Source organism: Argopecten irradians, chromosome 5 (assembly GCF_041381155.1).
Source record: "Argopecten irradians isolate NY chromosome 5, Ai_NY, whole genome shotgun sequence".
Classification (NCBI taxonomy): domain Eukaryota; kingdom Metazoa; phylum Mollusca; class Bivalvia; order Pectinida; family Pectinidae; genus Argopecten; species Argopecten irradians.
The window spans coordinates 27628453-27642251 of NC_091138.1; the positions used below are offsets into that span (position 1 = coordinate 27628453).

At 34.1% G+C, this 13799-nt stretch overlaps 1 protein-coding gene and 8 non-coding genes across 9 annotated transcripts in view; 1 reads left to right on the plus strand and 8 right to left on the minus strand.

The window, feature by feature from the left end:
• Positions 1-13799, plus strand: part of LOC138323402 (uncharacterized) — a 75250-nt gene that overhangs the window by 19579 nt on the left and 41872 nt on the right. Inside the window, exons 32-37 of the mRNA XM_069268001.1 lie at positions 693-854; positions 1194-1358; positions 1514-1666; positions 1912-2076; positions 2585-2746; positions 3167-3325. Coding sequence (XP_069124102.1) covers positions 693-854; positions 1194-1358; positions 1514-1666; positions 1912-2076; positions 2585-2746; positions 3167-3325 — 966 coding nt within the window. The remainder of the gene's footprint in view (positions 1-692; positions 855-1193; positions 1359-1513; positions 1667-1911; positions 2077-2584; positions 2747-3166; positions 3326-13799) is intronic.
• On the minus strand, positions 5073-5145 carry Trnaf-gaa (transfer RNA phenylalanine (anticodon GAA)). Its single transcript has one exon. It is a non-coding gene; the product is annotated as a tRNA-Phe (tRNA).
• Trnaf-gaa (transfer RNA phenylalanine (anticodon GAA)) lies at positions 5728-5800 on the minus strand. The gene has a single exon. It is a non-coding gene; the product is annotated as a tRNA-Phe (tRNA).
• Positions 6677-6749, minus strand: Trnaf-gaa (transfer RNA phenylalanine (anticodon GAA)). The gene has a single exon. It is a non-coding gene; the product is annotated as a tRNA-Phe (tRNA).
• Trnaf-gaa (transfer RNA phenylalanine (anticodon GAA)) lies at positions 7752-7824 on the minus strand. The gene has a single exon. It is a non-coding gene; the product is annotated as a tRNA-Phe (tRNA).
• Positions 8309-8381, minus strand: Trnaf-gaa (transfer RNA phenylalanine (anticodon GAA)). Its single transcript has one exon. It is a non-coding gene; the product is annotated as a tRNA-Phe (tRNA).
• Trnaf-gaa (transfer RNA phenylalanine (anticodon GAA)) lies at positions 9256-9328 on the minus strand. Its single transcript has one exon. It is a non-coding gene; the product is annotated as a tRNA-Phe (tRNA).
• On the minus strand, positions 10328-10400 carry Trnaf-gaa (transfer RNA phenylalanine (anticodon GAA)). Its single transcript has one exon. It is a non-coding gene; the product is annotated as a tRNA-Phe (tRNA).
• Positions 10886-10958, minus strand: Trnaf-gaa (transfer RNA phenylalanine (anticodon GAA)). Its single transcript has one exon. It is a non-coding gene; the product is annotated as a tRNA-Phe (tRNA).

Consider the following 13799-nt stretch of genomic DNA (forward strand, 5'->3'; position numbering starts at 1 on the left):
TGCCACAAATGTATATACACATCATACTTAGCTGGGGGAATAAAATATTTGTACTGAAAAAAAATGTAGCTTCATGAACACTGTATCTAAAAATACAAGTTATTTAATTGACAATTTTAATTGTCCATGCACACTGTTGGCATTACTTTCATCCCCCATATTACAATTCAATGTTAGTAATTGTAAGGGTCCATATAGTATTCCGGAAAATTAATTCATTTATTTATTTCAAAATGAATATAAGTTATACCACAAATTTGAATATACTTGTATTTGTAAGGTTATACTGGAACATGTGTGTATCACGTACATGCACGTACAGGCACTGTAAAAGTGATGTGCACTACGTAGTGCACTAGAGTTAACATGGTAGTGCACTAGAGTTAACATTGTAGTGCACTAGAGTTAACACTGTAGTGAACTGGAGTTCACATCGTAGTGAACTGGAGTTCACATCGTAGTGCACTCTAGTGCACTACAATGTTTAGTCTAGTGCACTACGTTGTTCACTACGTGTGCACTACAAAGTGCACTAGATACCAAGTTTAGTTTGCTCCCAACTGTATATTTAAATTGTTTTTGCATGAATGACTGATATCTAAAGTTCTATTTATTGTATAGCATTATCGTTTTACACTTTTCTGAGATTTCTTCTATTTGTCCCTGTCAGTCTATTGTATGTACTATTCTAGTGATATGTTCACCCGGACACAGAGCAAATGACAACAATACACATTGTGAGCGATGTCCAATAGGAGAGTTCCAGCCTAGATGGAACCAAATCAGTTGTCTCCCCTGTCCTGAGAACACGACCACTGAAATGGAAGCGACAGTAAACGAGACCATGTGTGAAAGTAGGTGGTTTGATAAGTGGTTATTTAGTATAGAGATTTCTAGTTATTCCTTCTTACGTTGCATTTGATTCATTTTAAATTCGTTATAATAAGATCATCAGCGTCCTTGTTGCCAACCTTCAATTATGGTCATTTGCAATCTATCTCGTATTAGTGATAATTCACTGATAGTTTGCCACCTACGCATAAAGGGCAATTGTAATAATATAAAGTCATAAAATATTGACACACATGATATGATATAACAATTGATTTTCTATTTACTGTATTGAAATTAGCCAAGTCAAAAAGTAAATGTTAACTTATTGTAGTCTAACTACTCATTTTGTTTTCACTAAGCGTTCTGTGCATCTGGTTACGAACGATTAAATGAAACGTGTGAAGCATGTCCCATAGGACAATACAAAGACAATAGTGACGGCCTTTTAGGACGGTGTGTGACATGTTCAAGTGGTTACGTTACACCAAACATCGCCTCAACATCATCTTCAAACTGTAGTTTATGTAAGTATTATCATTTTAAGGTCCTATGCTTTGAAATCTGACTCGAGTTGTACTTTTACTTACCACGAAACATATAATTCATTGGGAAGAAAGAAAGTAAGATAATGTATTTATTAGAGCAATTAGAAATTGATCCACCAATACTTATTTTACAGATAACTGCACTGAAGGGTCAAAGATAAATGCGAACAATTCCGGATGTGAGCTATGTCCAAACGGAGAATACCAACCAGAAAAATATCAAACCGACTGTCTTCCATGTCCAAACGGCACCAGTACCCTACAGCCAGGCGCAACGCAATGTGAAGGTCAGAATGTTTATATCTATTTTTTAATTTTGCTAACATGTGTTCTCAATGTAAGGGATTTCCTTATTGCAGTATTTTGTCCGTCTGGTCAGAAGCTTGTTGTTGAGCTATGTGAACCTTGTACTGTTGGTTAATATACAAATAACACTGAAGAAGTTCTTTTTGAGGACTGTAAGCCTTGTCTTGCAGAATTCATCACTGCTGATGAGGCGTGTTCTCAAATGGCAGTGATTTCCTTATTGCAGTTTTTTGCCCGTCTGGTCAGCAGCTTGCTGGTGGTGTTTGTGAACCTTGCCCTATTGGTTATTATAAGAATAACACTGAAGGTCTTTTTGAGGACTGCAAGCCTTGTCCTGTAGAATTCATCACTGCTGCTGAGGGAGCGACAAACGAAGATCTTTGTGTAATAGGTGAGTAAAGTCATTGTGGTAGGCGATCGTAGTATACAATTGTTGTGCTATTCCATGGGTATTTCAAAGTAATCGTTTTTGGTTGTAGCATCGTCTTTTTGACAACTACAAGCTTTCGTCGTAGGTGTGGTGTTTTCGGGTCATTGTCGGTAGATAAACGTTATTGTTTTAGTAATCGTCGTGACAATTTTTAACAATCGTCAATAGTGCCGACTCTTAATATAATAAACGAAAGCACAAACCAACAGCTCTTATTTTAAGTGTATTTAGTCGTCATCATAGATGTTCTTTTCATAATACATCGTCGAAGGTAAATGTATGTCCGAACAAATATTGCTAGGTATGCAATATTCATTGATTTTGAACAAATTTTATTTGCACATTATATACAAATGGGATTAGACACAAGTTGCAATATTCATTCACATTCATTCGTTTTGATTCATCATATTACTGACACCATGTCACCATTCGATTGCAATATAAATTCAATTATACTTTATGTCAGGTAATTGTACGTCGGGCCAGTACCTGGTGAACACTACCCTTACCTGTACAGCCTGTCCTACCGGGACGTATCAACCGGAAGTGTGGCAAACGGAGTGTATTAAATGTCCTCCCGACACAACCACCCAGCAGGAGGGAACCACACAACGTTCACAATGCTTCTGTAAGTCTACAAGGGACATAACCAGTAATATATTTATTGCCGCATCATTACTGTATTAATCACATATAATCTAAATAGAAAATGTCATTCCATAGAGTTTGAATATTTCCATCTTTCAGTGATTTGAGACTGGGTATGTATGTAATAATTCGTGACTATGGGTATTTTAATAGGTTTGGAACGCATCGTCTTGAAATGTTTTTAGAAAACGAAATTTTCATGAATGTTGTGATGTTTTGTGATGCGGTTATGGTGATATGGTTTCAACAGTGCTTTAAGTTCTTTGTTATAATCATAAACTCTAGTTAATGACGATACAAACCTGTTTTTGGTAAAGCTGATCTCCCATAGGGTCCTTTATTGTTGAAATGATCGTAGAAATAGAATAAGACTAAGAAATATTGACTTACATATTTCCAGTGTTTTGTGACGCGGGGAATCAAGGTCGTAATATGACATGCGAGCCCTGTCCCGTGGGATACTACAAGTCGGTGGCTGGTGCTAGTCCTTGCTCGGTCTGTCCCCCGGGCAACAGAACCAAAAGTATAGGATCCACGGACATATCGGATTGTAACATAGGTATGTATCTTTTTTTTCTTTACCAATCGATGATAACTAAATAATCTAATTCATATGTCATTTCAATATTAAAGCAGAAAGATTTTGCTAAATTAAGTACAAACTTCTTGTGGGCGTAAAATGTATTATATCATACCTTGCGTCTTAGGCAATACAGGTGCAAAATTATTGACAAAACATTTACGCAACGGATGTACTGTGGACATGTCACATGATATAAAAAAACGTGAGCGAGGTCGAGCTGTTTTAGAATTCCGCATACTTGGTGCATAAATATCAAACCCGATTCTGGAAATAATAACTGATTTCATTGTTTATTAATGACATCGTGCCTGCCGAACTGGAATCTGTAGCCATTTTCATTCAAATCCATATATTCTTTCTCAAGGTTTCTTCTGAAAACTAATATCTAGAAAGACAGACAGACGGAGTATAACATCATAGTCCCATCCAGGTTTTAGCGACAGGGAAGTAAAAAATATAGTGGTGAAACCCGGGATCGAACCAGAGACCTTTAGATTATCATTCTAACGTTCCCCCCACTGATATATTTCGGCTATGAGGCATTAGTAATCGCCGTATATCAATAACACAGAGAATTAATTTGTTCTGACATAGAAAAGGAAAGAAAATATCAGTCAAAATAAGCAGTTACTTAATTGATATATCAACTGTTAGGTTGTTCAGATAGAACAATACTCTTAACCGATGATGTAAAGAGGGACCTTTAGATCTTCAGTCTAACGCTCTCCCAACTGAGCTATTTCGGCTACAACACATTACTGATAGATACACATAATTTATTTTCTCGATTTTTAGTTTTAGAAATGAAAAACAATTATGCAATTCGATGGAAAAAGTACTGACGAAATGAAGATGTCAGGATTCTGACAATGGTTTTCTAGAATGATCTATTTTAGAATACAGTGACCATTACAGTTGTCTTTTTGACCCCAAATATAATCCCAGTCTGTGTTATCTGATAAACTGCAATTGTATATTTAAAAGTTTCAAAAATAGTATCCGTCAAATGTTTTTTCAAATCATCATCTGGAAACCAGAATATTGCAAAGGTACCGCAGCAAATAATCTGTCTAAAAACAGTGACCTTTTAATTGACCTTTTGACCACAAATTCAATCCCAGCCTGTGTTACTTTATAACTTTGCATTGATTGTTGTTTGCACAAAATACATAACGTTTTTCATTACATCATCTACAATCTAAAATTTAGCCGAATTTGTGTTTTTTTTTAGTAAGAGTGATCTCTTTAGTTGACATTTTTGACGCGAAATTAAATATCACTTGTGCTACCACATCAGCTACCACATCAGCTACCACTGTATGCAGTTTTATCAAAATCCATATATCCTTTCTCAAGGTTTTCTCTGGAAACTAATATCCAGAAAGACAGCCAGACGGAGATTAACACCATAGTCCCATCAGGGTTGTGTAGCGACAGGGAAATAAAAAATATAGTGGTGGCTGTCGAAACCCGGAATTGAATCAGAGGCATTTATATTATCATTCTAACGCTCTCTCCAACTGATATATTCGGCTATGAGGCATTAGAAATCGTCGTATATCAATAACACAGAGAATTGATTTGTTCTAAGTTAGAAAAGGAAAGAAAATATCAGTCAAAATAAACAGTTACTTACTTGACGCTATTAGCTGTTAGGTTGTTCAGATAGAACAATATATTGCATTGCTATTAAAAAATAGTCTTCAAATAAAAACATGGTTACTGCCGAAACCCGGGATCGAACCAGGGACCTTTAGATCTTCAGTCTAACGCTCTCCCAACTGAGCTATTTCGGCTATATGCAAATCAGAGAGTGAGCCAACTCTCTGCTCTATCTCGATATTTTGGATAATTGATTTGCTTTGAGTACTGTCAGAGCAATATATCCAAAATATAAAAATGATGTTTCATATGTGCAGGGAAATATCTTTTACATAAGGACAACGCCAATTTCATGAGATACTTTTCATTAGTCAACAACGCCATTTAGTGATTGACCAGTTAATGTTTAGTTTACATACTTAAAGTCGAGTTAACCAAACTCTTAACCGATGATGTAAAGAATGGATGTGATTAAAACGTAGTAAAGGCATACATGACAGTCAAATATAGCAAAAGCTTCAAATGTAATTAATTTACTTTCGTTTAGTCCAATTAAAAGAAAATGCTTGAAATGCAATTAAAAATTCTTCAGTTGCAAAAATACAAAATAATAAAAGTTACTGCCGAAACCCGAGATCGAACCAGGGACCTTTAGATCTTTAGATTCATCAAAATAAGCAGTTACTTACTTGACGTTATTAGCTGTTAGGTTGTTCAGATAGAACAATATATTGCATTGCTATTAAAAAACAGTTTTCAAATAAACAGAAGGTTACTGCCGAAACCCGGGATCGAACCAGGGACCTTTAGATCTTCAGTCTAACGCTCTCCCAACTGAGCTATTTCGGCTACAACACAGTACTGATAGAGGTAACACCACTCTATATCGATTATACACAGAATTGATTTGTCTCGATTTTTAGTTTTAGAAATGAAAAACAATTATGCAATTCGATGGAGAAAGTACTGACGAAATGAAGCTGTCAGGATTCTGACAATGGTTTTCTAGAATGATCTATTTTTGAATACAGTGACCATTACCGTTGACTTTTTGACCTCAAATTTAATCCCAGTCTGTGTTATCTAATAACCTGCAATTGTATATTTAAAAGTTTCAAAAATAGTATCTAACAACCAGCAATTGTATATTTAAAAGTTTCAAAAATAGTATCCGTCAAATATTTTGCAAATCATCATCTGGAAACCAGAATATTGCAAAAGGTACTGCAGCAAATAATCTGTGTATGCTATTGAGAAAGTGAGCCAACTCTCTGCTCTATCTCGATATTTTGGAAAATTGATTTGCTTTGAGTACTGTCAGAGCAATATATCCAAGATATAAAAGTGATGTTTCATATGTGATAGGGAAATATCTTTTACATAAGGAAAACGCCAAGTTCATGAGATACTTTTCATTAGTCAACAACGTCATTTATTGATTGACCAGTTAATGTTTAGTTTACATGCTAATATTTAAAATCGAGTTAACCAAACTCTTAACCGATGATGTAAAGAGTGGATGTGATTAAAACGTAGACATAACAGTCAAATATAGCAAAAAGCTTCAAATTTAATCCATTTACTTTCGTGTAGTACAATTAAAAGAAAATCCTTGAAATGCACTTAAAACTTCTTCAATTGCAAAAATCAAAATAATAAAAGTTACTGCGGAAACCCGAGATCGAACCAGGGACCTTTAGATCTTCAAAAAAAAAAGATAGTTAATGCCGAAACCCGGGATCGAACCAGGGACCTTTAGATCTTCAGTCTAACGCTCTCCCAACTGAGCTATTTCGGCTACAACATAGTACTGATAGAGGTAACACCACTCTATATCGATGATACACAGAATTGATTTGTCTAGATTTTTAGTTTGTTTTAGAAATGAAAAACAATTATGCAATTCGATGGAGAAAGTACTGGCGAAATGAAGCTGTCAGGAGTCTGACAATGGTTTTCTAGAATGATCTATTTTAGAATACAGTGACCATTACAGTTGTCTTTTTGACCCCAAATATAATCCCAGTCTGTGTTATCTGATAACCTGCAATTGTATATTTAAAAGTTTCAAAAATAGTATTCGTCAAATATTTTGCAAATCATCATCTGGAAACCAGAATATTGCAAAAGGTACTGCAGCAAATAATCTGTGTAGAAACAGTGACCTTTTAATTGACCTTTTGACCACAAATTCAATCCCAGCTTGTGTTACTTTATAACTTTGCATTGATTGTTGTTTGCACAAAATGCATAACGTTTTTCATTACATCATCTACAATCTAAAATTTAGCCGAATTGTGTTTTTTTTAGTAAGAGTGATCTCTTTAGTTGACATTTTTGACGCGAAATTAATTATCACTTGTGCTACCACATCAGCTACCACATCAGCTACCACTGTATGCAGTTTTATCAAAATCCATATATCCTTTCTCAAGGTTTTCTCTGGAAACTAATATCCAGAAAGACAGACAGACGGAGATTAACACCATAGTCCCATCCAGGGTGTAGCGACAGGGAAATAAAAAATATAGTGGTGGCTGTCGAAACCCGGAATTGAATCAGAGGCATTTATATTATCATTCTAACGCTCTCTCCAACTGATATATTCGGCTATGAGGCATTAGAAATCGTCGTATATCAATAACACAGAGAATTGATTTGTTCTAAGTTAGAAAAGGAAAGAAAATATCAGTCAAAATAAGCAGTTACTTACTTGACGTTATTAGCTGTTAGGTTGTTCAGATAGAACAATATATTGCATTGCTATTAAAAAATAGTCTTCAAATAAAAAGATGTTTACTGCCGAAACCCGGGATCGAACCAGGGACCTTTAGATCTTCAGTCTAACGCTCTCCCAACTGAGCTATTTCGGCTATATGCTATTGAGAAAGTGAGCCAACTCTCTGCTCTATCTCGATATTTTGGAAAATTGATTTGCTTTGAGTACTGTCAGAGCAATATATCCAAAATATAAAAATGATGTTGTTTCATATGTGTAGGGAAATATCTTTTACATAAGGAAAACGCCAAGTTCATGAGATACTTTTCATTAGTCAACAACGTCATTTATTGATTGACCAGTTAATGTTTAGTTTACATGCTAATATTTAAAATCGAGTTAACCAAACTCTTAACCGATGATGTAAACAATGGATGTGATTAAAACGTAGACATAACAGTCAAATATAGCAAAAGCTTCAAATTTAATCCATTTACTTTCGTGTAGTACAATTTAAAGAAAATCCTTGAAATGCACTTAAAACTTCTTCAGTTGCAAAAATCAAAATAATAAAAGTTACTGCCGAAACCCGAGATCGAACCAGGGACCTTTAGATCTTCAAATAAAAAGATAGTTACTGCCGAAACCCGGGATCGAACCAGGGACCTTTAGATCTTCAGTCTAACGCTCTCCCAACTGAGCTATTTCGGCTACAACATAGTACTGATAGAGGTAACACCACTCTATATCGATGATACACAGAATTGATTTGTCTAGATTTTTAGTTTTAGAAATGAAAAACAATTATGCAATTAGATGGAGAAAGTACTGACGAAATGAAGCTGTCAGGAGTCTGACAATGGTTTTCTAGAATGATCTATTTTTGAATACAGTGACCATTACAGTTGACTTTTTGACCCCAAATTTAATCCCAGTCTGTGTTATCTAAAAACCTGCAATTGTATATTTAAAAGTTTCAAAAATAGTATCTAATAACCTGCAATTGTATATTTAAAAGTTTCAAAAATAGTATCCGTCAAATATTTTGCAAATCATCATCTGGAAACCAGAATATTGCAAAAGGTACTGCAGCAAATAATCTGTGTATGCTATTGAGAAAGTGAGCCAACTCTCTGCTCTATCTCGATATTTTGGAAAATTGATTTGCTTTGAGTACTGTCAGAGCAATATATCCAAGATATAAAAGTGATGTTTCATATGTGAAGGGAAATATCTTTTACATAAGGAAAACGCCAAGTTCATGAGATACTTTTCATTAGTCAACAACGTCATTTATTGATTGACCAGTTAATGTTTAGTTTACATGCTAATATTTAAAATCGAGTTAACCAAACTCTTAACCGATGATGTAAAGAGTGGATGTGATTAAAACGTAGACATAACAGTCAAATATAGCAAAAGCTTCAAATTTAATCCATTTACTTTCGTGTAGTACAATTTAAAGAAAATCCTTGAAATGCACTTAAAACTTCTTCAATTGCAAAAATCAAAACAATAAAAGTTACTGCGGAAACCCGAGATCGAACCAGGGGCCTTTAGATCTTCAAATAAAAAAGATAGTTAATGCCGAAACCCGGGATCGAACCAGGGACCTTTAGATCTTCAGTCTAACGCTCTCCCAACTGAGCTATTTCGGCTACAACACATTACTGATAGAGGTAACAACACTCTATATCAATGATACACATAATTTATTTTCTCGATTTTTAGTTTTAGAAATGAAAAACAATTATGCAATTCGATGGAGAAAGTACTGACGAAATGAAGCTGTCAGGATTCTGACAATGGTTTTCTAGAATGATCTATTTTAGAATACAGTGACCATTACAGTTGTCTTTTTGACCCCAAATATAATCCCAGGCTGTGTTATCTGATAACCTGCAATTGTATATTTAAAAGTTTCAAAAACAGTATTCGTCAAATATTTTGCAAATCATCATCTGGAAACCAGAATATTGCAAAAGGTACTGCAGCAAATAATCTGTGTAGAAACAGTGACCTTTTAATTGACCTTTTGACCACAAATTCAATCCCAGCTTGTGTTACTTTATAACTTTGCATTGATTGTTGTTTGCACAAAATGCATAACGTTTTTCATTACATCATCTACAATCTAAAGTTTAGCCGAATTTGTGTTTTTTTTAGTAAGAGTGATCTCTTAAGTTGACATTTTTGACGCGAAATTAATTATCACTTGTGCTACCACATCAGCTACCATATCAGCTACCACTGTATGCAGTTTTATCAAAATCCATATATCCTTTCTCAAGGTTTTCTCTGGAAACTAAATATGAAGAAAGACAGACAGACGGAGATTAACACCATAGTCCCATCCAGGATGTAGCGACAGGGAAATAAAAAATATAGTGGTGGTTGTCGAAACCCGGAATTGAATCAGAGGCATTTATATTATCATTCTAACGCTCTCTCCAACTGATATATTCGGCTATGAGGCATTAGAAATCGCCGTATATTAATAACACAGAGAATTGATTTGTTCTAAGTTAGAAAAGGAAAGAAAATATCAGTCAAAATAAGCAGTTACTTACTTGACGTTATTAGCTGTTAGGTTGTTCAGATAGAACAATATATTGCATTGCTATTAAAAAATAGTCTTCAAATAAAAAGTTGTTTACTGCCGAAACCCGGGATCGAACCAGGGACCTTTAGATCTTCAGTCTAACGCTCTCCCAACTGAGCTATTTCGGCTATATGCTATTGAGAAAGTGAGCCAACTCTCTGTTCTATCTCGATATTTTGGAAAATTGATTTGCTTTGAGTACTGTCAGAGCAATATATCCAAAATATAAAAATGATGTTGTTTCATATGTGTAGGGAAATATCTTTTACATAAGGAAAACGCCAAGTTCATGAGATACTTTTCATTAGTCAACAACGTCATTTATTGATTGACCAGTTAATGTTTAGTTTACATGCTAATATTTAAAATCGAGTTAACCAAACTCTTAACCGATGATGTAAAGAGTAGATGTGATTAAAACGTAGACATAACAGTCAAATATAGCAAAAGCTTCAAATTTAATCCATTTACTTTCGTTTAGTCCAATTAAAAGAAAATGCTTGAAATGCAATTAAAAATTCTTCAGTTGCAAAAATCAAAATAATAAAAGTTACTGCCGAAACCCGAGATCGAACCAGGGGCCTTTAGATCATCAAATAAAAAAGATAGTTAATGCCGAAACCCGGGATCGAACCAGGGACCTTTAGATCTTCAGTCTAACGCTCTCCCAACTGAGCTATTTCGGCTACAACATAGTACTGATAGAGGTAACACCACTCTATATCGATGATACACAGAATTGATTTGTCTAGATTTTTAGTTTTAGAAATGAAAAACAATTATGCAATTAGATGGAGAAAGTACTGACGAAATGAAGCTGTCAGGAGTCTGACAATGGTTTTCTAGAATGATCTATTTTTGAATACAGTGACCATTACAGTTGACTTTTTGACCCCAAATTTAATCCCAGTCTGTGTTATCTAAAAACCTGCAATTGTATATTTAAAAGTTTCAAAAATAGTATCTAATAACCTGCAATTGTATATTTAAAAGTTTCAAAAATAGTATCCGTCAAATATTTTGTAAATCATCATCTGGAAACCAGAATATTGCAAAAGGTACTGCAGCAAATAATCTGTGTATGCTATTGAAAAAGTTGAGCCAACTCTCTGCTCTATCTCGATATTTTGGAAAATTGATTTGCTTTGAGTACTGTCAGAGCAATATATCCAAGATATAAAAGTGATGTTTCATATGTGAAGGGAAATATCTTTTACATAAGGAAAACGCCAAGTTCATGAGATACTTTTCATTAGTCAACAACGTCATTTATTGATTGACCAGTTAATGTTTAGTTTACATGCTAATATTTAAAATCGAGTTAACCAAACTCTTAACCGATGATGTAAAGAGTGGATGTGATTAAAAACGTAGACATAACAGTCAAATATAGCAAAAGCTTCAAATTTAATCCATTTACTTTCGTGTAGTACAATTTAAAGAAAATCCTTGAAATGCACTTAAAACTTCTTCAATTGCAAAAATCAAAATAATAAAAGTTAGTGGTGGCTGCCGAAAACCCTGAATTCTGCAGACCAGGAGGCATTTAGATCTATCATTCTAACGCCTCTCTCAGACTGAGCTGATATATGCGGCTATGAAGGAATTAGATATCGTCGTTATATCAATAACAACAGAGAATGATTTGTTCTAAGTTAGAAAAGGAAAAGAAAATAGTCAGTCAAAGATAAGCAGTTACTTACTTATGACGTTATTATGCTGTTAGGTTGTCAGATTGAACAGATATATTGCATTGCTATTAAAAATCAGTCTTCAAAATAAAAAAATTGTTTACTGCCGAAAACCATGTCGTGTAATCAGGACCTTTAGATCTTCAAAAAAAACAATCTACCCAACTGAGCAAAATAAGGAGGTATATGACTATTGAGAAAGTGAGCCAACTCTATGCTCTATCTCGATATTTCAGGAAAATTGATTTGCTTTGAGTACAGAGCAATATATCCAAAATATATCATGTGATGTTGTTTCATAGGTCGCTTTGTAGGGAAATAAAACACATATCATGTCGTGTAACAAGTTCATGAGATACTTTTCAGTTAGTCAACAACGTCAACAATTGATTGACCATTCATGTTTAGTTTCAGGCTAATATTTAAAATCGAGGTTAACCAAACTATATCGATGTGTAACTCAGGTCGCTTGATTAAAACGTAGTAAACACTATACATAACAGTATATAGGCAAAAGCTTCAAATGTAATTAATTTACTTTAGTGTAAACAATTATCAATCGTGTAACTCATGCTTAAGTCTTTGCAATTATAGAAAAATTCTATCATGTTGCTAAAATCTCAAAATCATAATATAAATGTACTGTGAAACTCAGATCGCTTTAGTAGATCTTAGAATAAAAAATATCTATAGTTATGTCGAAACCGGGATCGAACTCAGGGACGCTTTAGAAATCTGATCAGTCTAACGCTCTCCCAATGTCGCTGTATTTCGGCTACAACTTTAGTACTATAGAGGTAATGAACCACTCTATATCATGTCGTGTAAATTCAGGTCGTCTAGATTTTTAGTTTTAGAAATGAAAAAACAATATCAATTGATGGAGAAAGTTCACTGTGACGAAATAGAATATGTCAGGAATGACAATGGTTTTCTAGAATATCTATGTACGTGTAATACAGTCACCATAACAACAGTTGACTTTTTGACCCCAAATTAGTAATATCTGTACATATCATGTCGTGTAACTCAGGTGTATATTTAGTAAAATAGTTTTAACAATCTGTAATATATCGTGTAACTCAAGTCGATTTAAATGTAACAAAAATATCTGTATCCTAAAAAATTTTGAGCAAATCACTGGAAAACCAGAATCATGTCCTAAAGTAACTCAGGTCGCTTTAGTAATGCTATAGAAAAGTGAAACAACACTATATCTATCTCATATTTTGGTAATTCAGGTCGCTTTAGTTAAGAATCAGAAAACAATATACTAAACTATAAAAAAGTCGAGTTTCATAGAAAATGAAAAAAATATCTTTAGTAATAAGGTAACAAAACGCCAAGTGTCATGAGATACAGGTCGCTTTAGAAATATTATCAACAAACGTCATATCATGTCGATTGACTCAGCTTTTAATCAATTAGGTACATATTTTAAAATGTCGTGTAAACAATCAGGTCTACCTTAATATGATGTAAAGATGGATGTGATTAAAACGTAGAGACATAACAGTCAAATATATCAAAAGCGTGTAAATTTAAAGGTTCTTTAGTAATATAGAGGAAAACCCTTGTAATGCACTTAAAACTTCTCCAATTGCAAAAAATACTAAAATAATAAAAGTTACTGCGGAAACCCGATGATCGAACCAGGTGGACATTTAGATCTTCAAATAAAAAAAGATAGTTAATGCCGAAACCCGGGATCGAAACCAGGGACCTTAGATATTCAGTCTAAGCTCTCCCAACTGAGATATCTCGGATACAACACATTACTTGATAGAGGTTACAACACTCTATAATCCAATGATACCACAGACATTTTATTTTACT